This window comes from Chinchilla lanigera, unplaced genomic scaffold, assembly GCF_000276665.1.
Source record: "Chinchilla lanigera isolate Chin_1 unplaced genomic scaffold, ChiLan1.0 scaffold00044, whole genome shotgun sequence".
Taxonomy (NCBI): Eukaryota; Metazoa; Chordata; class Mammalia; order Rodentia; family Chinchillidae; genus Chinchilla; species Chinchilla lanigera.
The window spans coordinates 11,328,300-11,355,031 of NW_004955445.1; the positions used below are offsets into that span (position 1 = coordinate 11,328,300).

The 26,732-nt window shown below is 53.2% G+C and overlaps 1 protein-coding gene and 1 long non-coding RNA gene across 7 annotated transcripts; one reads left to right on the forward strand and one right to left on the reverse strand.

Annotated features, from left to right (window-relative positions):
* Positions 1–1,514: 1,514 nt before the first annotated feature.
* On the reverse strand, positions 1,515–6,845 carry LOC102024623. Of its 2 annotated transcripts, XR_001235598.1 has the most exons (4): positions 6,758–6,845; positions 6,279–6,429; positions 2,155–2,393; positions 1,515–2,058 (listed from the first exon to the last, which is right to left on the reverse strand). It is a non-coding gene; the product is annotated as an uncharacterized LOC102024623 (long non-coding RNA). The 2 variants fall into 2 exon arrangements; XR_262329.2 differs by lacking the exon at positions 1,515–2,058 and having other exon boundaries at positions 2,068–2,393.
* On the forward strand, positions 6,443–26,285 carry Znf335 (zinc finger protein 335). Of its 5 annotated transcripts, none has more exons than XM_005392396.2 (28): positions 6,444–6,965; positions 7,609–7,850; positions 9,680–9,920; positions 10,488–10,565; positions 10,794–11,099; positions 11,192–11,332; positions 11,575–11,721; positions 12,415–12,664; positions 12,755–12,932; positions 13,858–13,970; positions 14,937–14,955; positions 15,082–15,198; positions 15,280–15,356; positions 15,433–15,593; positions 16,327–16,559; positions 17,833–17,926; positions 18,013–18,107; positions 21,539–21,798; positions 23,014–23,125; positions 23,211–23,585; positions 24,440–24,582; positions 24,667–24,821; positions 24,940–25,043; positions 25,132–25,209; positions 25,392–25,475; positions 25,560–25,625; positions 25,706–25,787; positions 25,877–26,285. In XM_005392396.2, exons 2-28 carry the CDS (start codon positions 7,659–7,661, stop codon positions 25,999–26,001), a joined length of 4,026 nt encoding a protein of 1,341 aa, XP_005392453.1. In that variant the 5' UTR covers positions 6,444–6,965; positions 7,609–7,658; the 3' UTR covers positions 26,002–26,285. The 5 variants fall into 5 exon arrangements, with proteins under 5 accessions (XP_005392454.1, XP_005392453.1, XP_005392451.1 ...); XM_005392394.2 differs by having other exon boundaries at positions 6,445–6,965; positions 25,874–26,285; XM_013518292.1 differs by having other exon boundaries at positions 6,445–6,965; positions 11,195–11,332; positions 25,874–26,285.
* The last annotated feature ends 447 nt before the right edge of the window (positions 26,286–26,732 follow it).

Here is a 26,732-nt window from a genome sequence, read left to right on the forward strand (position 1 = left end):
AAGTCCAGGGGGCCAGAGAATGTGCAGAGGTGGGGTCTGTGGGTCGCCTGGAGCCCACACTTAGTACCAGGTCCTGAGAACCCCCAGTCCAAGCAGCACCGGGAGAACTCTGGCCAGAGTCCATTCTCTCGAGGGTAGAATGGGCAAGGGGCTGCTGTCTGGAGGGAAACTGGGCTCACTCCCTCCTGGAGGACTGGTCCTCTGTGTCCATTCCTGCCTTGGCAACTTGCTTTTTCACCTCAGTAACATTATTCCACCCCTTTCTTTCTTCCTTTGTTTCTTTTTCCTTCCCTTTTTTTCCACGCTAAGGATGAAAGCCAGGGCTTCACTTCTCTAGGCTAAGTGCTCTACCACTGAGCTACACCCCCAGCCCTGGTCAGTACCTATCTGAGCACTATCTGTGTTACTATTTTTAGCTCATCTATTGATTTTCACTCCCATACAGAACTTCCTTAAAGTTTCTGAGGTTTCAGATTCCTGGCCAATACCCAAGAGATTCTGACGCCAGAGAGGGGCTGGGTAAGGCTGGGCGGCAGTCTCTGTGGAAGGTTTGTGTGAGGCAGCTCTGCGGCCCAGTCTGGGGAACTTGGGGAGAGAAGCCTTTGCACAAGCTGCTGCTGCCACGCTCTGCTGCCCCTCCGCATGGCCCCCAAGCTGGGAACCTGATGCCTCCTGATTCAGGTCTGGAAAGAGGCGGAGGGAGCGGGTGCCCCCTGCTGGAAGCCAGCACCAGCTGAGCAAACCCGTCCCAGCATCTTCACCTGGCTAAGGCCTCCACCTGGGTACTAATTAAGTGCCATCTCTTCTGGTTCCCCCCAAAAAAACGCCATTCCCACAGACATTCTAACAGCTCCCATTTATGGAGCCCTTATTAGAGATGAAGGAGTGACGGGGAATCTGCAGGACTCAAATGCGGGTCTCTCTGATGTGTGCTGTGCAATCTTCGGCAAGATACTGAACCCCTGAATAACTCAGTTCCTCAGGAACAAATGGGGTCAGTATGTCACCTAAGGTACCCAGGGGCTGGGAACTTAGCTCAGTGGCACAGCGCCTGCCTGGCAAGAGCAAGATCGTGAGTTCGATTCCCGGTACCAGAAAAAAATAAAACAAACAAACAAGAAAATAAAGTGGTACCCAGCATTTAATTTTGGGTACCAGACTCAGGGCTAATGAGTTCTCGGTGGCAAGGGCTTACTTATGTCAGATGCTGGTCTACAGTCTTTCTACTGATTACATACCCTTTAACATCACAACTCCATGAAATGGGTACACTTATGTTCACCTCTACTTTACAGCTGAGGAAACTGAGGCAGACAGGCCACGCATGCGAGGTGATGGGGTACAAATGGAATGAACCCAAGTAAATGTGCTTCAAAGCTGGGGGTGGTGGTGCATGCTTGTAATCCCAGCACTCTGGAGGCTGAGGCAGGAGGATCGTTGCAAGTTCGAGACCAGCCTGGGCTACAAAGTGAGTTCAAGGCCAGCCTGAACTACATAGTGAGACCAAGAGGCCATACTTTAATCACTGCATCTTCACAGTGTTCGGGTGAGATAGGTACCACCTCTGTTATATAGATAGGGATACTAAGGCTCAGAGAAGTGAAGGGACTTGCCTTAGGTCATACAACTAATTAGTACTTGCGTTCTGGCCTGGACTTGACCCAGTTCTGTCTCCCTGCATTGTCTCATGCAGTACCATGACAACCCAGCAGGAGTGGTGACCCTGTGTGACAAGCGAGGACACTGAACTGAGAGGGTTGAGTGACTTGCTCAAGGTCGCAGAGCAAGTAAGTAGGGAGCTCTTGGTTGGAAGCAGAGCCCAAGGACTTTCTGTTCAGGACCCAGCACCTCCTCGGCGCCCCGCTGCAGCTCCTGGCCATCTCCTGTCTTTGTCATCATTGTTCATCTTCTCAGGCACGCGAGTTTAGCACCACTTGCTTCCAGCCAGCCTCGGCATAGCTGTCAAAGTCCTGGTCTCGAGCTGTCACTCAGCCTGAGTCTGGCCTCAGCACCGGCTCCTGGGGCTCAGCTTCCATCCCCTCGCCCTCTGGGAGGAAGCTGGTATAGTACAAAGAACAGGGGTTGGAGATAGACAGCCCGGAGTTCAAATCCAGCTATAATCTCCATTTCTGGAACCTTGGGTGAGTTCCCTACCTCCTGGAACTCTCATTTCATCAGCTGTACATGGGGCTATAACAATCTGTGCTTCACCGTGAGGGTGAATTGCAAAAGTGTGTTCAGCACCTGGCACAGTGCATGCCTCAGACTCATGTCTCCTCCTGTGCAGGTCTTTACAGGGCAGAAGTCCCCGCCTTCACTTCCAAAATGGGTCTTTAACCTGTGTAAAATGTCTTAGGGTTGGGCTGACAGACGACACACATGCCCTGTGATACCTGGGGCAAGAAGGGAGATCAAAAAGCACTGTGTTTATAGTCAAAATAACTCATTCATCCATACAATAAGGATGTGTTAGCTACCTTGGACTGCAAAACTGCTAAGTGTTGGAGATACCTTAGGAAACAGTGAAGCAGACAAAAATCCAGTATTGTGCCAAGTTTGGTGGCACATGCCTATAATCCCAGCATTTGGGAGGCTGAGGCAGGAGGGCTGCCATAACTCCAGGGCAACCTGGGCTACAAAGTAAGTTCAAGGCCTGGCTGAACCCTGCCTCAAAAACAAACAAGCCATGTGTGGTGTCACACACCTATAATCTCATATAATCAAAGTCACCCTGAACTCCACAGGAAGGCCTAGTTTCAAAAAACAAATAAACAAGGGCTGGGGATTTAGTTCTGTGGCCCAGGGCCGGCCTCGAAAGTGTGAGGTCCTCAGTTCGATTCCCAGTACCTCTCAAAAAAGAAAAGCAACAAAGCACCTAATACAGAACCATAGCACTTGGTACTTCATAAATGTTCAGTCAAGATTTGCTGTATGATTATTAACTACTGTAGGAGATCTGGCCTGGACTCACAGACCTTCCTTTTAGACAAGGAAACCGTGATCTTGAGTAAGCTGCTTCCTCTCTGGGGTTCAGTTTCCTCATCTGAAAAACGAGAAAGGCCAGGCACAGTGGTACCTGTCTGCAATCCCAGCAGTCTGTGAAGGTGAGGCAGAAGGATTGCAAATTTGAGTCCTGCAAGTGATTTAGCAAGATACTGTCTCAAAAAAATAAAAAAAGGACTGGGGAGTTAGCTCACTCAAATGCTCTGGGTTCAATCTCTAATACTGTAGGGTTGGAGAACCCTGTGGAATAGAGAAAGTATCTTTTTTTGGTTTTTCTTCCAGTACCAGGAATGGAATTCACGACCTTGCACTTGCCAGGCAGGCACGTTGCCACTGAGCTAAATCCCCAGCTCTGAGAAAGTATCCTTTAACAATCAGGTATTAAAAAAAAAAAAAAAATCAGGTGGCCCACATCTGTAATCCCAGTAATATAGGGGAAAGAAACTCCCAACCTGAAAACGATATCTGGAATGAGTTCTTGTTCTCTAAAATCGAAGAATGAAAAAAAGTAATAATAAAAAAATTTAAAAAAAAATAAAATAGAAGAACGAATTTTAGGAACAATGGAGGTTAAGAGCAGAATATATTTACTGAGGGAAAGAAAGCTTCTGTCTGAGAGAGGGACAGAAGAAGGCCCCAGTGGGTTGCCCTGGGAACCTACCTTTTCCAGGGATCTTTATAGAGCAAAATCACAAGGTGAGGCAGGTCCAAGCTGGAAAATATGGGAACTCGCTAGGTGGGCATTAAGTGGTACAAAACTACAGTCAGCCAATAAGAACTGTTCAAGTAAAACTGATTAAATCAGGATCAAATGGGGAAACGAGTCACGTAGCAAGTGGGCATGAACACAGAACAGGGGCTTTTCCTGCAAGGGGTTGGGTCAGTGACTCTTTACCTATTTTTATTATCAATCCCTGATGTCGATCCCTAGGGAGATATGTGGGTGCATTTGTTTAATCTTTTGTCTTGAGGTCTGGCCCGAAGCAAATACATCCCCATTTGCAAGGTATCTTGTCTTCCATATTAGCTCCTTGGAGGGCCTGGCCCTGTCTGATTCTATATTTCTATCTAACTCAGCTGCCTATAACACCAGCACTTGGGAGGCTCAGGCAAGAGAATCTTGATGAAAGTTCGAAGCCAGCCTGGGCTACAAAGTGAGTTCAAGGCCAGCCTGAACTACATAGTGAGACCTTGTCTCAAATAGACCAAAAAAAAAAAAAAAAAGAATCAAGATATATCATATACCGCCACAAATTCTCTATGTTGAATATGATCATTATGTATACCTAAATTGTACCAATAAACTTAATTTTTAAAAAGTATTTATTAGCAGTAGCACATGAGAAAAGACACAGCAATCTGTTTTTTTTTTTTTTTTTATCTTTTTGAGACCGGGTCTTGCTATTCAGTTCAGGCTGGCCCTGAGCTCACTTTGTAGCCCAGGCTGGTCTCAAACTCACAGTGATCCTCCTGCCTCGGCCTCCCCAGTGCTGGGATTACAGGCAGGTGCACCACGCCCAGCTGGCACAGCAATCTGAAATGATGGAGTCTGGGGCCAGATTGCTTGGTTTTCAACCCTGGGTCCATTCTTTGTTTACGTATTTTCCTTTACTGTTCTGTGCCTGTTTCTTCAAATGTAAAATGAGGACACCTACCTCACAGGGCAATTCTAAGGATGAAATCAAGTCGTGCATGTTATGTGCTTAGGACAGTAGCTGGCACAGAGTATTTTTAAGTGTTAGAATTACCACGCATATTTCACAGGAGACCTAAAGTCCGAATAGCTTTGGAATCGGGGCCCACCTCCCCGCTCCCCACTCTGGGCTGTATAACCCTGGACAAGTCACTGCTCTCTGAGCCTCCCTTTCTCCTATGTGGAAATGAAACCCCTGCTTCCTTGGGACACCAAGATGCAGCAAAGCATACACACACACTGCCTGGTGCACTTCCTTTCTTCCTGTGCTGCTCTGCCCTGTACTTTTTTCTCAGCGGTCCACGTTAACATCCTTCTGACCCAGTACCCTTTCCTTCACTGCTTCCAGAATTTTTTCCAACGGCATGATCAGTCGGGAAGAACCCTAGATTAACAAGTCAGAAAACGCTGTGAACTCACTAAGCAACCCAGGTGGCCTAGAACTCACCATGATCTACCTGCTTCAGCCTCCCAAATGCTGGGATTACAGGCGTGCACCACCACCACATCCAATTTGGAATTGAAGGATTCTGCTAATGCTTTTCCCAAGGAGCCATGAGCACCCTGGCCATGCACTTGCCTTCTCCAGCCTTTGGTCCATGATGAGGCTATCACCTTCTACATGATATTGTGCAACACTGTGATCTGGCGGCAAAGGTCAGGATTAGAGCTGGATCTCAGTTGGCCTGGAGAGGGGTACTGTGAGGCTACTCCCTGGTACTCTGATCGTTTTGTTTTTTTCTGATCGTTTTGAGAGGGGATTTAGTCAGAGGCAGGTATGCTACAGGCCTGTCAGGGGGTGGGGTGGAGGATAAGCCTGAGGAATGGGGTCCACATTGGGAAACTGTCTCAGGAGTGCAAAACCAATGTGCCACCATGCCACTCACTGCTGATGCAGGAATTCAGGGTTGCTTTGAAGGCCTGGTCCGGTTGGGAGGGAGAAAAGGCCTAATCCACGCAGAGGCTTCCTGCCCTATTCCGGGCACACAAAGGGGAACCCTAGAAGGGAAAACTTTACCTAGAAAATGACCATAGAAGCCCCTCATGTTCACTAGTGCATGCAAACAACTCAATGCACACTTCATTCTTTTCAATAGTTTTTTTTGTTTGTTTTGGGGTTTTTTTGGTCTTTTTTTGAGACAGGGTCTTGCTATGCTGTTCATGCTGGCCTGGAGCTCACTTTGTAGCCCAGGCTGGTCTCGAACTCACAACGATTCTCCTGCCTCGGCCTCCCGAGTGCTGGGATTACAGGGGTGAGCCACCACGCCCGGCTTTCAGTGGGTTTTCTCTAGAGGAATTTTCTGAGCTTCTTTTCCCTGGAGTGTGAAACAGCTTATGCAACATACACTTAGGGACAAAACCAGAGCACATTACTCTCTCTAGTGTTCTTCCACTGCAAAATGATAAAAATAAAGAAACAAGGCTGCAACAGAAGGTGACGTTTCGTTTGGTCATGGGAGAGAGCACCTATTTTCTGAAGGCCTGCAGACCTTTAAATACACCACTTTCTACAGTGAGTCGAGGACAAATGTGGAAGTCCTGACCCGCAGCCTATTAATGTAACAAATATATATAAGCTCACCAAGAGCTAGCATTAACTCCTCTCCAAATCCCTGACTCCGGCCATCCGGCCTTGCCACCCGCATGGTTCTGAACCAGCCTTTCTGGTGTTCAAGGCTGTTCGCTCATCTGTACAAGGATTACACGGCTCAATCCGCGGCGAAACATCAAACCTAAGCGGGGAGGATTCGATCAGGGTTCAAGAGAGCGTCCAAGAATCGGTAAAAAGCCAAGAAAAAAATCCGACAGCGTTTACTCTTCCTCTTCCAAGATTAAACCTGCCGCAAACCAAGGTGGTTCTCAGCGGCCTGCGAAGGGGCGTGGCCAGAATGTCAAGAGCCACGCCCCGGGAGAATGCCGCCGGCCTTCGCCGCGCCCCACCCTGCGGCCCCAGAAGGGACCTGTAGTGACGTCATAAGCACTTCCTATGTAGCCATCCGCCAGGAAAGAAAGTAGTCCCCAAACCCCAGCGGGCCCCATCGTCTATTCTAGGCAACATACAGAATTTTAGGGTCGCTCCGGACAGGATTATGGTTCTGAGGTCTCAGAGAGCCCTTCCGGAACACTGGAACTCTGTCTTTCCCTGGCGTGGCGGTGGAAGTAGTCCCGGCCTACAGTAGACCGATAGGTCCCTCCGCAGCGGGGAAAAAGAGGATGGCGACCTCGTCGATGCCGGAGTCCGAGAGAAACACGGCAAAGAAGGCCTTAGGTAAGAGTCGGATAGAATCGGGCTGCCCACTGCACTGAGCCAGGAAGTACAGCCTCAGTGCGGGGATACCTGGCGGCGACGGAGGGGCCGGCGGGGCTGTCCGAAAAGGGCCCTGGGGTCCCAGGCCCTTTAGTGGCTCTCGCACTTGCCTGAGCGGAAACCCGGCGCCACCACAAGATGGCGTCGAGCCTGGAGCGCAGGCAGCGCCGGGGACAGCCCCGAGTCACCAGGCCCCGAGACCGTCTCAGTCAGCCCCCTCCGCAGGGAAGCAGGGGAGGGGGGAGCGAACCGGTGACCCAGGGGGGCCTGTGGGCTGTACCACCGTCCCTTCACCCGGGGGGACTCGGGTTCCACAGGGCTGAACCACTGTGCCCAGAGGGGGTTCACAGAGTGAACTACTCTGCGCGGACGGGGAAAGGGCCAAGATTACCTGCCAGCGACCACCCTCTCAGGGAAGGCCCTAGTCTGGAAGCAAGGCTCCCGCCCTCTTTTGGAAGCTTCTCTCTCAATACACGAAGGAGCCCCTCCCTGTGGAAGACTCAGTCTGTGCATCTGCAAAATGGGCTCAAGGGTGCAGCTGGCTGGGTTTTGGTTGCCAGGGAAGTGGCCCACATGTTCCAGCCCTGGTCACCTCTTCTCGCAGAGTGAAAGCCCCAGACCCTGCACCTTCCTGCCAGGCGTTCCCCCGAGCCGATGGAGGAGAACGAGGTAGAGAGCAGTAGCGACGCTGCCCCTCGGCCTGAGGAGCCCTCTGAGAGCGGCCTGGGTGTGTGCACCTCGGAAGCTGTGTCAGCCGACAGCAGCGACGCCGCGACCGCCTCGGGGCCGGTGGAGGCCGATGTCTCTGGAGTGGTGCAAAGCTCAGACCGAGGCAGCCACTCACTGGTACGGACCGGGCTAGACGGCTTGGGTGGAGACTGGGACCCAGGCACAGTACCTGGCCGCCAAAGGGAAGCGGCCAGCAAGGCATGCTTCTAGCTAATATTTGGGGTTTTGTTTTTGTTTTTGTTTTTTGGGCTTTTTGTTTTGTTTTATTTTGAGACAGGATCTCTCTATGCAGTTCAGGCTGGCCTTGAGCTCACTTTGTAGCCCAGGCTGGTCTTGAACTTGAAGTGATTCTCCTGCCTCAGCCTCCTGAGTGCTGGGATTACAGGTTTGCCCCACCAGGCCAGGCCAGGTACCACGCCGGACCCTTGACAGGGACTTTCTCAGTTCAGCTTCACACCTTATAAGGCATCTGCCACTCTTCCCCGCATCTTACAGGGAAGGAAGCCAAGGCACACAGTGCTGACAGACAGGGTTCAATCTGACTTGCTCTTATCCACCACGCTGTCCTGTATCCTCAGAATTTGAGAGGCCATGACCTGATTCAAGTCTCGGCTCGGCCTCGAATTTACTAGAAGTCCTCTTTGAGCCTCGGTCTTCCTGTCTGTTAATGGGAGCGGGCATGCCTGCTTCCACGGCTGCTGAGTTGCAGGCTCTCACCTGCCATTCACTTGCACACCTTCACTTCCTGGCCCTGCCACTTTGCAGATCTGCGATCCTGACCAAGCTACTCATGTGAAAAGAGGAGTGACAAATACACTTGCCTTGTAGAGTTCTTGTGAGGGTTAAATGGTTTAGCGTATGCAAAACAAATAAAACTGGCCGGCACACGGTAAGCATTCAGGTATTTTGCCGCCTGCAAGATGATGATCATATTCAGAGTATCACTTGGTAGGAATACAAAGCTGTGGCCCTCATTTTGGGGCCCAGAGGTTTTCTGAAGTCATCAGAATGGCACCTACTGTGTGTCCTACTATGTGGCTCTGGGGATACAACAGGGACGAGACAGGTGTGGCGCAGGCCCTTGGGGAGAGTCCTGTCTGCATAAAGGACATTATGGTACGGGGTGTGTCCCACAGGCTTCAGGCATGAGGAGTGCCTCTCTAGGGCTGAGGAATTGGGTCCACACTGGCAAACTGCCTCAGGGGTTACAAACCAACCTGCTGCCGTGCCTGTCCAGTGAAGGGGAGCACAAACGGCTGCAGCACTGGAGACGGAGAATTCCTAAGTTGGCCTTGAGGTCAGGATGCGCTTCCTAGAAGAGCTTCAGCTAAATAGCAGTGAGAAGGCTGAGGACGAGTTGGAGACAGAAGGAACGAATTTTGCCAAAACCCAATAGAAATAGCTTTCTCTGGCTGTGGTGTGGGCTCTGTAGAGTTCTGCTCCCTTATTCCAGTGTAGCCTCTGGCCAGAGCCAAGGGCCTTAGGGCCTTATCTTTTTTTTTTTTTCTTCTTTTTTTGTGTCTTTGAGATAGAGTCTGGCTATGCAGTTCAGGCTGGCCTTGAGTTCACTTTGTAGGCCAGGCTGGTCCCGAACTTGCAATGATCCTCCTGCCTCAGCCTCCTGAGTGCTGGGATTAAAGGCATGCGCCACCACACCCGGCATAGGCCTTTTCTTGGTGGACTCTGACTGGCACATTTTTCCCACTGGTCCTAAATGGACTGAAAAGCTGGGGATATAGCTCAGTGGCACAAGTGCCTGCCTGGCAAGCCCAAGGTCCTGAGTTCAATTCCCGGTACAAAAAAAAAAAAAAAAAAGCCAAGCTAAATGGGCTGAAAGTGTGGGTGGCTCCCTTTACCGTGTCCTTCAGCTGGGGAGCTGTCTGGAGAGCCCCTCTCCGCCCCGCTCCTGCTCCTGAGCTATCTCCCATCCATTCTCTGCCCCGCAGGAGGAGGTATCGGAGAGCAGCTCAAGCACGGAGCCTCTGCCTCATGGCTACCTCCCGGATTCGTCTTCTGTGTCTGGTGGGCCGGTGGCAGCAGTCCCTGGAGGCCCCCCAGCACTGGTGCACTCCAGTGCTCTCCCAGACCCCAACATGCTGGTGTCTGACTGCACAGCTTCCTCCTCGGACCTGGGCTCGGCCATCGACAAGATCATCGAGTCCACCATCGGGCCAGACCTCATCCAGAGTGAGTGGGGAGGGATGTAGGGTCACCCCCGGAGTTCCCTGCAGAGTCTGGCAGCCAGCTGTGTGTGAACGCAGGCCCAGTGCCTTCTAATGCTAGATGTGTGCCCAGTGGTGCGGTGCAGTACATTCCTAGCATTGTACCTGCCCGTTACACCACGCCGTCAGCAACGGTGACAGCTTACGCTGTGCTGAGGATGCTTGTAAACACTTGCACACAGGGGCGTGTAAAGCCTTCCCATTATCTGTCAGTAGCGCTGTGCACAGAGACCCCAGCGCTTCACAAAGCACTGGGGCCGTCTTGGAAGCCAACCGTAGGGAAGCAGCTCAGGGGCGGGTGAGGACCTTGAGGAAGTTTACCGAGGGAGCAGAAGGACTTCCCAGGCCTAACAGTGAAAGGTCAGGCAGCTGGGGTAGCCATGGCATCCTGGTGACTGGGCTGTGGGGCACAGGTGCCGGGGGTGCCCAAGGCTCAGGGGCGATGAAGCTGGTGTCCACTTGGGGCTCGTGAGTGTGGACCTGCAGCGGAAGCCTCCTCCCACGGCGTGACCCTCCTCCCACCTGCATCCAGGTTGTATCACCGTGACCAGTGCTGAAGATGGCGGAGCTGAGACCACGCGATACCTAATCCTGCAGGGCCCGGACGATGGTAAGAACGCCGGCGCCAGACCCAGGGAGCTCTGCAGTAGGCAGAAGGTAGTGAGGACAGGTTCTGCCACAGCTGCCCGTGTGGTCTGACAGGTTATCCACTGCGCTGGGCTTCGGGCTTCCCTCCTTGGCAAGTAGCCTCTGGCGGGAAATTCGGTTCTGAGGTCCCTGTAGCTCATGGCCAGTCCTCCTTCTGCTTAACCTCCCCAATCCTCTCCCCGGTCCCTAGGTGCCCCCATAACGTCTCCAATGTCCAGTTCCACCCTGGGCCACAGCCTGGCAGCCATCGAAGCCCTGGCTGATGGCCCTACATCTACATCCACGTGCCTAGAGCCGCCTGAGGAGGCGCAGGATGGGCCCGGCTCCCTGGCAAGGGCGCCCCCAGCCCCTGGCGCCGAGGAGCTGGACCTGCAGAGCCTGGAAGCCATGATGGAGGTGGTGGTGGTGCAGCAGTTCAAGTGCAAGATGTGCCAGTACCGGAGCAGCACCAAGGCCACACTGCTGCGGCACATGCGGGAGCGGCACTTCCGCCCTGGTGTGTGCAGGGCAGCCCCTCGGCTGGGATGGCACAGGTGGGGGAGGGGGGCACTGGGGCCTGACCTGGCAAGCTTGTCTTACCCTCCCCAGCAGCAGCAGCAGCAGCAGGCACTAGTAAGAAAGAACGACAGCGGAAGTGGGACGCCTCTGCCAAGACCCAGGAGGAAGAAGGGCCGGAGGAGGAGGAGGAAGATGACATTGTGGATGCTGGGGCCATCGATGACCTGGAGGGTAAGTCGCCGTGGTTCCTAGGCCTGCTCTGCTTACCCTGAGCTCCTGCGGACCACGCGGAGACAGACGCATCAGTGAGCCACCCTATCCAGTGTGGAAGGAGGACACTCACAGCCCGGGGCGGGCTCTGTGGCAGGCTTGGAAAAGGCAGGAATGGGGAAGTGGCCTCTTCCTGGGGCTGGGTGAGAAGTCAGGGCTGGAAGGGCAGGTCCAGCCACTGTTCATCTTGCACTGGCCCACAGAGGACAGTGACTATAATCCTGCTGAGGATGAGCCCCGAGGCCGGCAGCTGCGGCTCCAGCGCCCCGCCCCCAGCACCCCAAGGCCACGAAGGAGACCTGGCCGGCCCCGAAAGCTGGCTCGCCTGGAAACCTCAGATCTCCCAGATGGTAAGCTGTGGTCACAAGAGGGGCCCATGTGGGCAGGGCAAGGGGTGACCTTCCTCCCTGCACCTCTGGGGACTGGGGGCCGTGCAGAACACCAGTCTCAGTCGGCCTGTCTGCAGGCCTCCTCACGAGGGAGAGCCTGCTGGAGAACCCTGACCGGCAGAAAGAGCAGTCGTGGGTGTGCGCAGCAGCTGTGCCACGTACACGTAGTATGACCTGGAGCACATTACTTTACATCTTGGATATCCAGTTCCTTATGATGAGTAGGGCCTGGGCGCACTGGTGCATGCCTGTAATGACAGTTACTTGGGAGGTTAAGGCAGGAGCATTGCAAATTCAAGACCAGCGTGAGCAACTTAGCACAAGATCCCATCTCAAAATAAAACGGGCTGGAGATGTAGCTCAGTGGTAGAGCACCTCTGAGTTTAATTCCCAGTACTGTACAAAAAACCAGTAACATAAAAAGGAACATAGTGGCTCTTGGTATACATGCAGCATAGCGTGGTTGTTAGATCCTTTGGTCTTTTTTCAGAACGGTGCTGTGCTGTATGTTTGGAAAAGCACACATGTCCCACATACGGCAGTCAGTGCTCATGAGGTGAACGAGCACCCAGAGATAGGTTATCCCCACTGTTAGCCAGGGAGGCCTGCGTCTGTCCTGGGCTGTCTGATTTGTGACCTCCTGGTCCCTCCCAGGTGTGGAGGAGCCTCTAGTGAGTTCCCAGAGCGGTGAGAGCCCCACAGAGCCGCAAGATCCTGAGGCGTCCAGCTCCTCGGGCCCAGGATGCCTGGTGGCCCTGGGCAAGGCTGGCAAGGCCCCGGTGGAGTCCGGTGTGAGTCAGTCAGACTCCGAGAACACAGCACCCTCCTGCCAAGAAGAGCCTGAAGCCCCACCCCGCCGCCGGGGCCGACCCTCCAGGCGATTCCTGGGCAAGAAATACCGCAAGTACGGGAGTGGTGGTGAGGGTGGCGAGGCAGGTGGATGGGCCGCCTGCAGCCCCAGCCTAGCCAGATCTCTCCCCACACCTCCTGCCAGGTACTATTACAAGTCGCCCAAGCCGCTTCTGAGGCCCTATCTGTGCCGCATCTGTGGCTCCCGCTTCCTGTCCCACGAGGACCTGCGTTTCCATGTCAACTCCCACGAGTCTGGTGACCCCCAGCTCTTCAAGTGCCTCCAGTGTAGCTACCGCTCCCGCCGCTGGTCCTCGCTCAAGGTACAGCAGCCAGGAGGGCACAGGGAAGGCGGGGTGGGCGGGAGGAGGAGACTGGTTACCCAAGCACCCTGGCCAGCCCTGCTGGCACAGGAGAATTCATAGTTCTTCCAGCCACGCTGAGATGTGGGAGGGTCTGCAGAGCGCTGCCACAGAGAATGTGGAAGTTCGCGGGGTACACAGTTGAACGCCGCTGTTGAGGGTACAGTTCATGTCATGGACATCATAGATTGGCTTCTTTGGCACCACTCCCTGGCCAAGAATGCTTCATCAAAGCTTTCCAGCAGGGGGCACTGATGTCTCAAGGAAAGGATTCCTTTTCTTCCTCCCTGAGGTGCCAAGTGGGCCTGCAGCGTCCTGTGCCTGTTTAACCTATCCCTGACTGGGAAAATTTCACCCTCATGTGGCCCAGTGAGGTTGTAGGTCTCCATGGTACATTGTACTGACTCAGGAAGCTTCGGTTGGCCCAGCGAACAAATGTTGTACAGCGAGCTAGCTGTAGGGGATGGGTACCTTAGGTGCTGGTGAGCACAACCCGAGCTTTCTTCCTGTTCTGCTTCCTCCCACACAGATGGGACTCTGGACCTGGAGGTGGTTCTCTGGGCTATGCAAGCAGGGGCGTTGGGGTTGGGGGTGGTGTGTCCCAGAGCACAGTGGGGAGAGTGTGGGCTGATGAGCTGTACTGCCTGGGTACAGCTCCACGCTCTTCCATTATAAGGCCCCTTCACCCTTGACCTCAGTTGCCTTTTTTGAATAGTGAGCCAGCACAAGGCATAGCACAAAGAAGGTGCTCTTGCCAGGGAGAGTCCCCAGCCTTTGCAGGCCCCTTGTGGCAGGGTCAGATGGCCATGCTCTCCATCTGAGGCACAGGCAGGTCGGGTACAGGAAGGAAGGCTGAGCCCCCGCCCACTCCCCACTTCTCCGCCAGGAACACATGTTCAACCATGTGGGCAGCAAGCCCTACAAGTGTGACGAATGCAGCTACACCAGTGTCTACCGGAAGGACGTCATTCGCCATGCAGCAGTGCACAGCCGGGACCGGTCAGTGGGTGTAGGGCAGGGCAGGAGAGGCTGGGCAGGGGGAAGGGTGGAGGCCCAGGACCACCATGGCTGCCACTTGCTGAGCACTTGCTCTGAGCCTTTTGCAGCACGATACAGACAGGAGTGAGAAGAGAAGGTGATTCATCCCCGGTCATTTGGCCCAAAACAGGGTGGGGGCAGGGTCTTGAGGGTCTTTCTTGCTGGAAGCTTTAGTTTCTTGTCTGGAAACGAGACAGCTCTTTTGGGAACTGTGCACCTCCACAAGTGATCTGAAAGTTCTGTGCCCTCTGGATCCACGCTCCTCTCATGGTGCCAAGGGTGGCAAATGGTGCTCAGAGTGGGCAAAGCAGCCTGGTGGTCACTCACTGAGTCAGCTAGGTCTACAGCTTCATATGAGCAGCGGTTGGATACAGAGACCAATGTTGTTGGATACTGGTACCCTGGCTCAAACTGGGTTTATGGAAAGGCTAGCTTTCTGAGATATTTGAATATTTTCCTAAGGAAGAAAGTCAGCCCATCAGTCCAGGTGTGGTAGTACATGCCTATAATCCCAGCACTCAGGAGACTGTGGCAGGAGGGTCACAAATTTGAGGGCAGCCTGGACAACTTAGTGAGATGCTATCTCAAAATAAAGAAGAAAGGGAGTTCTGTGAATCTACAGGCCAAACACCTGATCTTCAATCGTTCTCTTCCCTGCAAGACTTCTGAGAGCCTTAATATGAAATCTTTTCTATGCTGGAGAGAGAGAAAAGACCCCTTTCCCAAAGTGGCCAACTACAGGATGTGCCACTTGCAGCTTACTCAGTGAGGTCCCCTGTGGACTCCTTTTGGGGAAAGGCTGGCCTAGAAAAGGGGTGTTAAGCGAGGAATGGGTGCTCAGGGCTGGGAGAGCATCTGGTGGACATGAGAGGGCTTGGGTGGGCTTGGGGAAGCCATGGTTTAAACTCCCAGGCCTGCCTTTCCCAGGAAGAAGAGGCCAGATCCGGTGAGTGTGGGGCCCTGGCCAGGGACGGGAGCCTGCTGGGAGCTGCTGACAGGTAGGGACAGGAGGTAAGGTCTCGCTCTCCCTCCTCCCTTCTCTCTTCATCTGGATCCTCTTGGATCTTCCCAGACCCCAAAGCTGAGTTCTTTCCCCTGCCCTGTGTGTGGCCGTGTGTACCCCATGCAGAAGAGACTGACTCAGCACATGAAGACGCACAGCACTGAGAAGCCCCACATGTGTGACAAGGTGGGTGCGCTGAGAGCAGGGCTGGGGTGGGCTGAGGGCCTGCCCTGGGCAGCCCCTGTCTAACTCCACCCCACGCCTCAGTGTGGAAAGTCCTTTAAGAAGCGCTACACCTTCAAGATGCACCTGCTCACGCATATCCAGGCTGTTGCCAACCGCAGGTAACGTCCCCCCGGAGCCCCCAGGAGGTGGGTGCATCCCACCCCCACCACTGAACTTCGCTCTGGCTGCCTCCAGGTTCAAGTGCGAGTTCTGTGAGTTTGTTTGTGAGGATAAGAAGGCCCTGCTGAACCACCAGCTGTCCCATGTCAGTGACAAGCCCTTCAAATGCAGCTTCTGTCCCTACCGCACCTTCCGAGAGGACTTCCTGCTCTCCCACGTGGCTGTCAAGCACACAGGTCAGGCGGGCACACTCTGGCACCCCCCAGCCCCCTAGCCACCTGCCCTCGTCAGAGCCTGCGCTCTCATCCTGTTGCCCCCTTGGTAGCCCTGGCCTCAGGAACAGCCAAACAGTTCTGGAGATGTAGAAAGGCAATAGCCATGATTAGCACCCTCTGCCCTGAACTCCAGCTTGGGCTCCAGCTCCACTAGTCTCTGCACAGCCCTGGACCATGTTTTGTCTCCTCTGAACTGGCTTTACTTGTGAGATGGGGAAGTCAGCAGTGCTTGCCACGTGGTTGTTACAGAAGTGACTTCCATATGATCCCACGTCTGAGTGTGCTGGGCCCTGGCGCCAGGGCTGAGGGCCAGGGCTGAGTCTTACGTGGCCCCCTTGGTGGAAGAGGTGCCTGGCCTGTAGGAGGTGGTGCTTCCCTTTGGTGCCAGCCTTTGGTGGGCATGTGTGGGGAGAGTGGAGAAAAGGAGCCAGACTCTCCTTAGCCAGTGGGTTCCTGCCTGCCTGGGGACTGGTGATTCGCACAAGTGCATAGTCGGGCGACCTGAAAGGAAGGCTGTGAGTGCTGAGGGTAGCCCCGACCCTTTCTGTCCTGCCTACCAGAATGGGCAGTGGTACGTGTTTGCCCAGACATGGGAATGAATTGCTGGGAATGCGCTAGTGGAGAGGTGTCTGGGCTCAAGAACGCTTCCTGGAGTGGGTGGTGGGTGCAAGCGTTTTCCCACGTTCGCCTGCAGGGGCCAAGCCCTTTGCCTGTGAGTACTGCCACTTCAGCACCAGGCACAAGAAGAATCTCCGCCTGCACGTCCGGTGCCGGCATGCAAGCAACTTTGAGGAATGGGGGCGCCGCCACCCTGAGGACCCTCCCTCCCGCCGCCGTCCCTTCTTTTCTCTGCAACAAATTGAGGAACTAAAGCAGCAGCATAGTACGACCCCCGCAGCACCCCCCGCCTCCCCAGGACCTCCTGAGGTAGGCCTAACCCTTGGGTCCTCTTTTACACATTGGGGTGCAACAGAATGATCCCTGCCTCTGGATTATGGTAAAGACCAACTTCGTCACAGATACGCCCGCCTTAAGCTTGGGTTGGACAGACTTTTCAGCGCTGTTACACAGAGCAGAAATACCAGTGACTGAATTGTAATAATAGATTATTATTCTCGTTTATAAAAGAATTCCAGTCCAGAGGTAGTGTGGCGGCTCCATGGTCACCAGAGGCCAGGCTCTGTCGATATTTTGCCCAGTCATCTTAGGCTTGTAACTTCCATCTTTGTAGTCACCTTATGTCGCAGTATATGTGCAGCAGCAGTGTTCTCAGCTACATGCTAGGCAGGAAGCAAGAGGAAGAATCCAAAGGATGCTTCTGATGTCTACCTGTATGGCTTCCTCATGGACTGCACCAGAAGTCTCTTGCTGAGCTACATGGCCACAGTTTACCTAGCTGTAAGGGAGGCTGAGAAATACAGTCTTGCAGCTGGGTATGTTGTCTCCTCTCACGGAAATCAGAATGCTGTTAGCAAGAGCGAAGGAGATGGCTCTAGGGTAGGTAGCTAGCTTTCTCTGCCATGTGAGCTGGTATAGTAGCCCTGGAAAGCTGGTCGGCGCAGAGTGCTGGTAAAGCAGATTCTGGAGTCAGACGCACAGATTTGGGTTCAAGTGCTAGCCCCTGCCCGCCAGGCCGGTCACTTCACTGTTTGGGCCCAGTAGGTTTCCCTGTAGCACTGAGTTGGTAAATATCTTGAAAAGTGAGCCAGGCATGGTGGTGCATACCTGTAATGCCAGCACTCAGGAGGCTGAAGCAGCAGGATTTAAAACTCAGGAGGTTTAAACCAGCCTGGGCAACTTAGCAGCCCTTGTCTCAAAATTTAAAAAGAAAAGAAAAAGAAAGAAATGGATTGGTTAGGTATACCTCAAATGTACCGGTAAACTTAATTAAAAGAAAGAAGAAATGGGGGGCTGGGGATTTAGCTCAGCGGCACAGCGCCTACCTGGCAAGTGCAAGGTCGTGAGTTCGGTTCCTAGTACTGGAAAAAAAAAACAAAAAAAAAAAAAGAAAGAAATGGGCTGGGCGTGTCACTCAGCATGAAGACCCTGGGTTCAATCCCCAGTACTGCAACAAAAAAAATCTTGGTAAGTGGCCATAAAGAGGAAGCAGGCTGAAAGAAAATGCGGATGTGGCGGAGGTGCTTGGTAAGTGCTCCCGAACCTAGGCCACCCCTCAGGCTTGGCCGTATCCCTCCTCCAGCTCCCTCCAGAGGCTGCACCTTTCCAGTCACCCGAGACCCCTCCACTGCTCTGTTCTGACACTCTGGGCAGCGCCACCATCATTTACCAGCAAGGTGAGCTCTGCGGAAAGCCGGAAGATTGCGAAGCGGGGCTGGGCGCCCTTTGCCAGCCCCTTCTCAGCCCCCCCGCTGCCCCTCAGGAGCTGAGGAGTCCACCGCAATGGCCACACAGACAGCCTTGGACCTGCTGTTGAACATGAGCGCTCAGCGGGAGCTAGGGGGCGCAGCCCTGCAGGTGAGCTACAAGGCCTCCTCCCTGGCCTGGTCACCTCACACACGCCTCCGCTGGGCACCAGGGCTAGAGGAGAGCAGGCCGTCAGACCTGCCCCACCTACAGGAAGCTCTAGTGGGGGTGGGGACAAATGCACTGAAACCAGGGAGGTAGACTCAGAGGCGGACTGACAGCGAAGCGGGGGCGGGCTGGGAGGTCGGGACAGTTGAGGGTCTTCGATTTCACTCTCCAGGATTAGCAGCCTCTTTGTAGTACATGCTGCTGCCCTGGTGTAGCCACCTGTTCTGTTCCTGTGCCCCCAGGATCTGTACAAGCCTTCTGCTAGCCGAGACACCTGCAGCCTGTGGACTCCCAGTCCTTTATCTTGCCCAGACCGACCTAGTGGTCCAGTGGCCTTGGCCCAGGCACCTCAGGCCTAGCACATTCTGCAGCTCATCGTCTTTACCCCTTCCCTCCTCTACCCAGCTGCCCAGTTCACCTGCGTCCTTCCCTCTCTCTGCCTCACCTATGCAGCCTGTGTGCAAGGAGGAGGAAAATTTGTCAGCACTTCTGTGTCCCCAGCACTCGAAAAGACAGCATGTGTTTCAGATGACAAATCTAAGGACTTACTGCTATAATGTGCTGCCGAGCCAGGCTGGGGACAGAGGAAACTGAAGGAGGGAGACTGGCATTGGACCTAGAAATTGTTGTGGAATGTGGTTGATGCTTTTGGGGAGTATAGAAGTTTTACATTCTTTTGTTAAATGTCAGTCTTTTATTTTTGCCTTTGATATGATTCTTAGAAAGGTCTCTCTAACCTTCAAGATGATATTTTCATTTGTATTTTTCCTTAGGGTTTCATTTTTTTGTTTGTTTTTTTGTTTTTGTTTTTGTTTTTCTTCCGGTACCAGGAATCGAACTCACAACCTTGCACTTGCCAGGCAGGTGCTTTGCCACTGAGCTAAATCCCCAGCCCTTGGATTTCATTTTTAACACTTAAATCTTTACTTTACCTGGAATTTATTTTTGTTGTATGCAAAAAGGTAGGGGTCTAACTTCATTTTTTTCCAAAAGTATTCAGATATAGTAGAGTGCATAATCTTATCTTAACCGTGGTTCCAAATGGCCCCTTTATCATATACTAGATTCCCACATGTGTAGGATCTGTGTCTGGACTTTTCTGTTCTATCCAATTGATTTTTCTGCTGCCATCATGACAGTCTCATGGTTTTTTTTTTTTTTGAGGGGGTGGGTACCAGGAATTGAACTCACTACCTTGCACTTACCAGGCAGGCACTGTGCCGCTGAGCTATATCCCCAGCCCCACATGGGTTTTGTTTTGTTTTTTGAGTACAAAAGCATGTGCTGCAAACAAATGAAGCAAAGCAGTCCTCAAAGCTGGGCATGGTGACACATGCCTGTTATCCCAGCACTCTGTGAGTTCACGTCTAGCCTGGGCAGCTTAGTGACTTAGCAAGACCTGTCTCAAAATAAAAAAAAAAAAAATTAAAGGGCTGGGGATGTAGGTCAGTACAAAGGCCCTGGAGTTCAATCCCTAGTACTAAAAAAAGAAAGGAAGGAATCAGGAAAGGGAAATAGGGAAGAAGAAAAGAATGTTCAATACAGAAGGTGAAAGTCCTTAGCATTTCTCCCTTCCCCTCAGATAACCAGTTAACGGGCAAGAAGATTTCTTTTGACTTTGTCCATGCACACAATAACATGTCCACCCTGTCCTTTAAAAAAATGGGATCACACTCTTCGAACACCAGCAACACACCTGCTTCACTCAGCAGGATGAGATGCACACAGTATGTATATGTGGCCAGCACCTACACCTCGTCATTCATAACTTCTCCACATTATGTCTCTATCATCCCATCATGTATATGCTCTGAGGTTTCTTTAGCCAGTTCTTTTCTGGTTGGGTTGTTTCCAGTTTTTTATTAATTCTAGGAGCACAAACTGGATGGAAGTATATTTCATGGTCCTAATGTATAGTCTGATTATAACAGGGGTTGGACTTTTTTATGTATGTTCAAAGGTCATCTTAATCTTACTCCTTTTTTGAATTGCTTATTTGTGTGTCTTGTGTCCTGTATCTCTTCCTTTTTTTTTTTTCTTTTGAGACAGGGTCTTGCTATGTAGCCCAGGCTGACCTCAAGCTCATGATCCTTCCACCTCAGCTTCCTGAGTGCTAGGATTGCAGGCGTACACCACCTTGCCTGGCTGGTAGCTCTTTTTCTATTAAAATGTTCATCTTTTTGTTGCCTTGCAAGAACTCTTACGTATGTGAAGGAAGTTCACCTTCTATCTCAAGAGATCTTAAATTTCCCCCTTCAGTATACTTTCTTTTTTTGTTGTTCTGTTTTTTGTCTTTTTGAAACAGGGTCTCACTATGCAGTTCAAGCTGGCTTTGAGATCACTTTGTGGCCCAGGCTGGTCTTGAACTTGCAATGATCCTCTTGCCTCAACCACCCAAGTGCTGGGGTTACAGGCATGTGCCACCACACCGGCCATCTGACTCATTTTATGTTTGGTGTAGATTCTATCTTTTTTCTGTCATGATTACAAAAATTTCCCTACACTAAGATTGTAAAATATTTATTTACATTTTCTTTTTAAAAATTCATTTTATTTTTTTGGTAGCGGGAATCAAACTCAGGACCTTGCGCTTGCCAGGCAGGTGCTTATGCTGCTGAGTTACATCCCCAGCCCTACATTTTCTTTTAATATAGAGTTTTATTACATTTCAATCTTCAATCCATTTAAAGCACATTTTAGAATAAGATGTGAGCTAAAACCCTACTTTAATCTTTTTTCCTTAGATGGTTTGCCACTTGACTCTCTATACCTGGGGTTCTCAGTTGTACCACTCCTGGCATTTTCTCTGTTTGTGGCCCGCCTGTGCATTGTGAGATAATTTGGCAATATCCCTGGTCCCTGGTCCCTGGTCCCCTACATGCCTTTTGTGACAACCAGACATGTCTCCAGATATTGCCAAATATCTCCTAGGGTATGGAATCACTGCTCCACTCTGTGTGTGTGTGTGTGTGTGTGTGTGTGTGTGTGTGTGTGTGTGTTTTACTAGGAATGAACCCTTCACACCGTGCTGTATCCCTAGCCCTCCCCACCTTTTTTTGTTTTCAAATTTTGAGACAGAGTCTCATTACATTCCCCAGTGGGATTCGAGCTCATGATCCTTCTGCCTCAGCCTCCCAGGAACTGGGATTACAGGGCTGCACCATTGTGTCCAGGTGCGCTGCCTCATACTTGTCAATTTCCAGTTGCTGAGTGAACTTTGGAAGGCCAGAATATATTTCAGAAAGAACTTGGGTTGTGCCAATGAGTGGTGGCAGCTCAAGTCTGGCTCTGAGGCACTGAGACGGAGAATGGCCGGTCTTGGACGTCGGCTCCTTTGCCAGACCCTGCCCATGTGCCCATTAGTGCCGTTGCAGGTAGCTGTGGTGAAGTCAGAGGACATGGAAGCAGAGCTAGCATCCTCTGGTGGGCAGCCCTCCCCCGAAGACACCACTCCACAAGTGGTAACCCTCCATGTGGCTGAGCCAGGAGACACTGTGGCAGCCGAGAGCCAACTAGGCCCCCCTGACCTGCAGCAGATCACCTTGGCACCTGGTGCATTTGGTGGAGCTGGCTACAGCGTCATCACAGCACCCCCTATGGAGGAGGGCACATCAGCTCCTGGCACACCTTACAGGTGAGACATGCCTCTACAAGGCCCTTTCAGCCTTTTGTAAGTGCTAGTGCAGGGAGATTTGGGCCCTACCTGCTCAGGCCTAGCTAGCAAGAGAAAGGGTGACTGAGCATAGTGAGATCTGTCCTGAGGTCTGGAGCTACCGTTCTTTGGCCACTTACATGTTCCAGGAACTGGACACTCATGATGTGTCCTAACCCACTCCCCTGAGATCCTTTTCCCTCCTTTTACAAATGAGGAAACACACCAGGAGGTCAAGTAACTGGCCTAAGCTTCCTTAAAGGTCAGAAATGCAGATGGGGCTTTGAAACCTGGTTCCTTTGGTTCCCAAGTCTATATGCTCTTTGTTTTCAAGGATACTAGGTGCTCTTTAGTTCAAACATTCAGAGCACTTAGGCCCTGGCACCTGCACGTGGCTTCCTACAAGGAATGAGTGTGGGGCAGAAATGTTTATATGCTCACTGAACTCTGAAGCTGTCAGAGGGAGCCCTAAATCTGAGCAGTGGGGCTTGGGGTTTCAGTCTGGAGCCCTGGCCTGGTACCTAGGCAGGCAGCCTCTCAGGATCGCCTTCTGCACTCAGACTGCAGCACCTAAATAGGCAGAGCTTCCATTTGCTCCTGGTGGCTTGGCCCTCTCTTCCTGTCCTACGTGGCCACGCTTGGGCTGGACTCCTTGAGCCTTTGCGTTGCTGCCCGTACCCATCAAGTGGATGGGCCACTGCTTTTGAGCAGGACAGTGTGCTGGGGCACTTGGTAAACATCTGTGGAGGAGACACTGGTACAGAGCAGAGTCCTCTGAGTCTGTGGTGGTGGTGGTGGTTACCCCAGTGAATCCCTGTTGCTTGGTATTTTGAGTTTTTAAATTTTGATTTGTATTTATTTATTTTTGAGACAGGGTCTTGCTATGTATTCCAAACTAGTCTTGATCTCATTGTATAGCCCAGGCTGGCCTTTTTTTTTTTTTTTTTTTGGTACCTGGATTGGAACTCAGGACCTTGCACTTGCCAGGCAGATGCTTGTGCTGCTGAGCTATATCCCCAGCCCGCAGGCTGGCTTTGAAGTCATGGTGATCCTCCTGCACCAGCCTCCCAAGTGCTGGGATTAGCAGGTGTGCAACACCATACCCAGCTGATACCTATTGCTTGGGAGTAGGGTTCCTGTAGCCCTTCACTCTCTTCTAGACCTCTGCCTTTCCCCTCTCCTTCTCTGTGTCCTCAGTGAGGAGCCCCCAGGGGAGGCAGCCCAGGCTGTGGTTGTGAGTGACACCCTCAAAGAAGCTGGCACCCACTATATCATGGCAGCCGATGGAACCCAGCTGCACCACATTGAGGTGGGTTTGGGCTGGCCAACACCTACTGCACTCCCTGAACACTGGTCCCATCCCCAGCATCTCATACTGCTTGGTCTCTCCACAGTTGACTGCAGATGGCTCCATTTCCTTCCCCAGTCCTGATTCCCTGACCTCTGGAGCCAAGTGGCCCCTGCTGCAGTGTGGGGGGCTGCCCAGAGATGGCCCCGAGCCCCTATCTCCAGCCAAGACCCACAGAGTGGGGAACCCCCCGAGCTGTTCCTCCCCACCTCCTACAGCCAGCAAAGCCCTGGGCCTGGTGGTCCCACCCTCGCCACCATCTGCAACCACTGCAGCATCGAAGAAGTTTTCCTGCAAGATCTGTGCCGAGGCCTTCCCTGGCCGGGCAGAGATGGAAAGTCACAAGCGGGCCCACGCTGGGCCTAGTGCCTTCAAGTGCCCTGACTGCCCCTTCAGTGCCTGCCAGTGGCCGGAGGTCCGGGTAGGTGCTGGTCCTGCTTTGCCTCTGCTGTCAGTCATCCAGCCACCCATGTGTATACAACGCTTTATTGAGCAGCCTGCTGCTCCCAGACCAGGTCCTGCTCCCCTCTAGGATCAGAGGTGATTCACTCCTCAGGAAGCTCAGCCTGGGCAGGCGGCCAACCAGACAGAAATGTGACTGATGCCAGACAGTGTCCCCAGGGTGAAGGAAGTGTGCAGGGCAGAGAGCAGACACACAGAAAGCAAGCCACTGACTTGGGGGTGCTGCGGAAATGCCAGAGGATGGGGCGGACGGGAGCTAGGTCCGCAGGAGCAGAGGCACTGAGGGGTGAGGCTGTGAGGCCTGGGGAGGAAACTCGCTTTCTAGAATACCTCAGGCACAGAGGTTCCTGGCCAGCAGGCAGGCAGCGTGGTGAGAGTGGGCCACCTGCTGGATCCATCCCTGGAGCTCCCTCCATTTGCCTGAGTTTCTGGATCTGACCGCATACGGTGTCCTCAGAGCTCAGGGAGCAGGGTCAGGTGGGGAGACGGAGGCCCAATTAGGCAGGACCAAGCCCTAGGTGTCAGAGGTCGCCTCGTCCCGCACCTGTAAGTTATGTATGGATGCGGGGGGTCTGTGAGCTGGGATGGGACTTTGCAAGTGACCTAGTGGCAGAGCCTGTGGTTTGGCACTCTCAAGCCACAGCGGCGGCAGCCTTGATCTGGTTTGTACTTTCTATTCAACTCGTGAGCACACAGGGTTTGGGGCTTTCTGGGTCTGTGTCACCTGGCTCCCTGACCAGGTGGCTGTAGGGATCTAGGATTTGCTGCCATCTGTGCTGACCCAGGTGCCAGCCCTGACTGCCCCCCCTGCAGGCCCATATGGCGCAGCACTCGAGCCTGCGTCCTCACCAGTGCAGCCAGTGTAGTTTCGCCTCCAAGAACAAGAAGGACTTGCGGCGGCACATGCTGACCCACACCAATGAGAAGCCTTTCTCGTGCCACCTCTGTGGGCAGCGGTAAGGCCAGCTGCTGGGCAGGGGCTGCTAGGCCTGCTTGGTGGAGCTGTCCTGAGGCTTCTTCCTTCCTTCCTTCCTTCCCAGTTTCAACCGCAATGGGCACCTCAAGTTTCACATCCAGCGGCTGCACAGCCCCGATGGGAGAAAACCAGGGACCCCTACAGCCCGGGCCCCAGCCCAGACCCCCACTCAGACCATCATCTTGAATAGTGATGAGGAGACGCTGGCCACACTGCATAGTGAGTTACCACAGGGTGGGCACCAGGGTTGGTCAGAGACTTGAGCTACTGTCCTAGAAGGTACCTGTGGACTGGCACGTTCCAGGTCTCAAGTAAACACTGTCCCCTCTCTGCCTAGCTGCCCTCCAGTCCAGTCATGGGGTCCTGGGCCCGGAGCGGCTGCAGCAGGCGCTGGGCCAGGAACACATCATTGTGGCCCAGGAACAGACAGTGACCAATCAGGTAAAAACCAGGGTTGGGGCCCTGATGAGAGGTCATGGCAGGATGGGGGCAGACAGAGCTGAGGCTAGAGCTGGCCTGTCTTTGGCAGGAAGAAGCCACCTATATCCAAGAGATCACCACAGCAGATGGCCAGACAGTACAGCACCTGGTAACCGCTGACAACCAGGTGAGCTGCTCTTCAGCCTTGCCCTCCTGCCCAGGCCCCACCTTGAGGTGGAACAGTACTGCCCCCTCCCAGGGTCCATGCTTGTGCTGCCATTGTTGGTGGGTATCCCTGGTCCTCTACTCCTCCTCCTGAGAACCTGGTGGGTGGGGCCCCAGCAACTGCCTCCCACCACCCTTCTTTAGGTACAGTATATCATCTCTCAGGACGGTGTCCAGCACCTGCTGCCTCAGGAATATGTTGTGGTCCCTGATGGCCATCACATCCAGGTAGGACAGGCCAGGAGTGAGATGGGGCTTGAGGAGGGCAGCACCACCTCCTTCTGGGATCGTGGATTGGATTCTTCTGTCTAGGTACAGGAGGGCCAGATTACACACATCCAGTATGAACAAGGAGCCCCGTTCCTGCAGGAGTCCCAGGTAGGGCACGTGGGGAACTACAGAGCTGGAGCACTAAAAGGCTCCTCCAGGGCCACTTCTCATCAGTGTCTCCCCTCCAGATCCAGTATGTGCCTGTGTCCCCAGGCCAGCAGCTTGTCACTCAGGCTCAGCTTGAGGCCGCAGCACACTCTGCTGTCACAGGTATGAGGCTGGATCTAGATCCCAAGGGTAGGGGTCAGGCCTAGATCTTGGGGCCTCGGGCTTATCATGCTTTCTCCTCCTGGCAGCAGTGGCTGATGCTGCCATGGCCCAGGCCCAGGGCCTGTTCGGCACAGAAGAGGCAGTGCCTGAACACATCCAACAGCTGCAGCACCAGGGCATCGAGTATGATGTCATCACCCTGACTGAAGACTGAGCCCAAGGCTGTAATGAGGATCATGGATATTGGGCCAGCTCTTCTGGAGGCCGTGGGGACTCCTTTCCCTCTCCCACTTAGATTCTCCAGATACTGGGCAGCCGGCCTCCTTTCGTTACAGAGGAGACAGCTTTGTGCTCTTGGGTTTGGGGGACAGCCATGGGCCCAGCTAGGACATGCTGGGTGACCTAGCCTGCAGGCAGGCTTCAAGAGATGAATTTATTTTTGTTTGGATGGACCCACTGGCCCCTTAGTCTCAATAAAGGGACCAGAGTCCAGCCCTGGCCAGCTTGCTTTGTCCACTTGGTAACAATGTGAACCACACAAGGACAAAGGAAGCTGAAGGTAGAAGCCTCAATAGCCCAACACAGCCTGGCTCCACAAGGCCTGTCCCTGCCTCTGTAACTACAGTGGTCCCACTTCAGGGCAATGCCCTGATGCAGAGGCCTCATCCTAGGAGAGCTGAGCTGGGGAAAGCCCTGCCAAGCACCTCTAGACCTGCTTCTGCCCCAGACTTCCCGCCTAAAGTTGCTGAGAGTAAGCCCTGTACCCTGAAGTGTACAGTGGCTACAAGGCTGCCTCCTGAGTGCCTGCTCAAAGGGGTGGCTCTTTGAGGCACAGCAAGTCTGTCTGTCTACCAGGACACAGGGCACAGTTACTGGTCCTCATCTCCAGAGGTATGTGGATTGACCCGGCTAGAGAAGCTTGTAGCTAGATGGCACAGGCCCTGG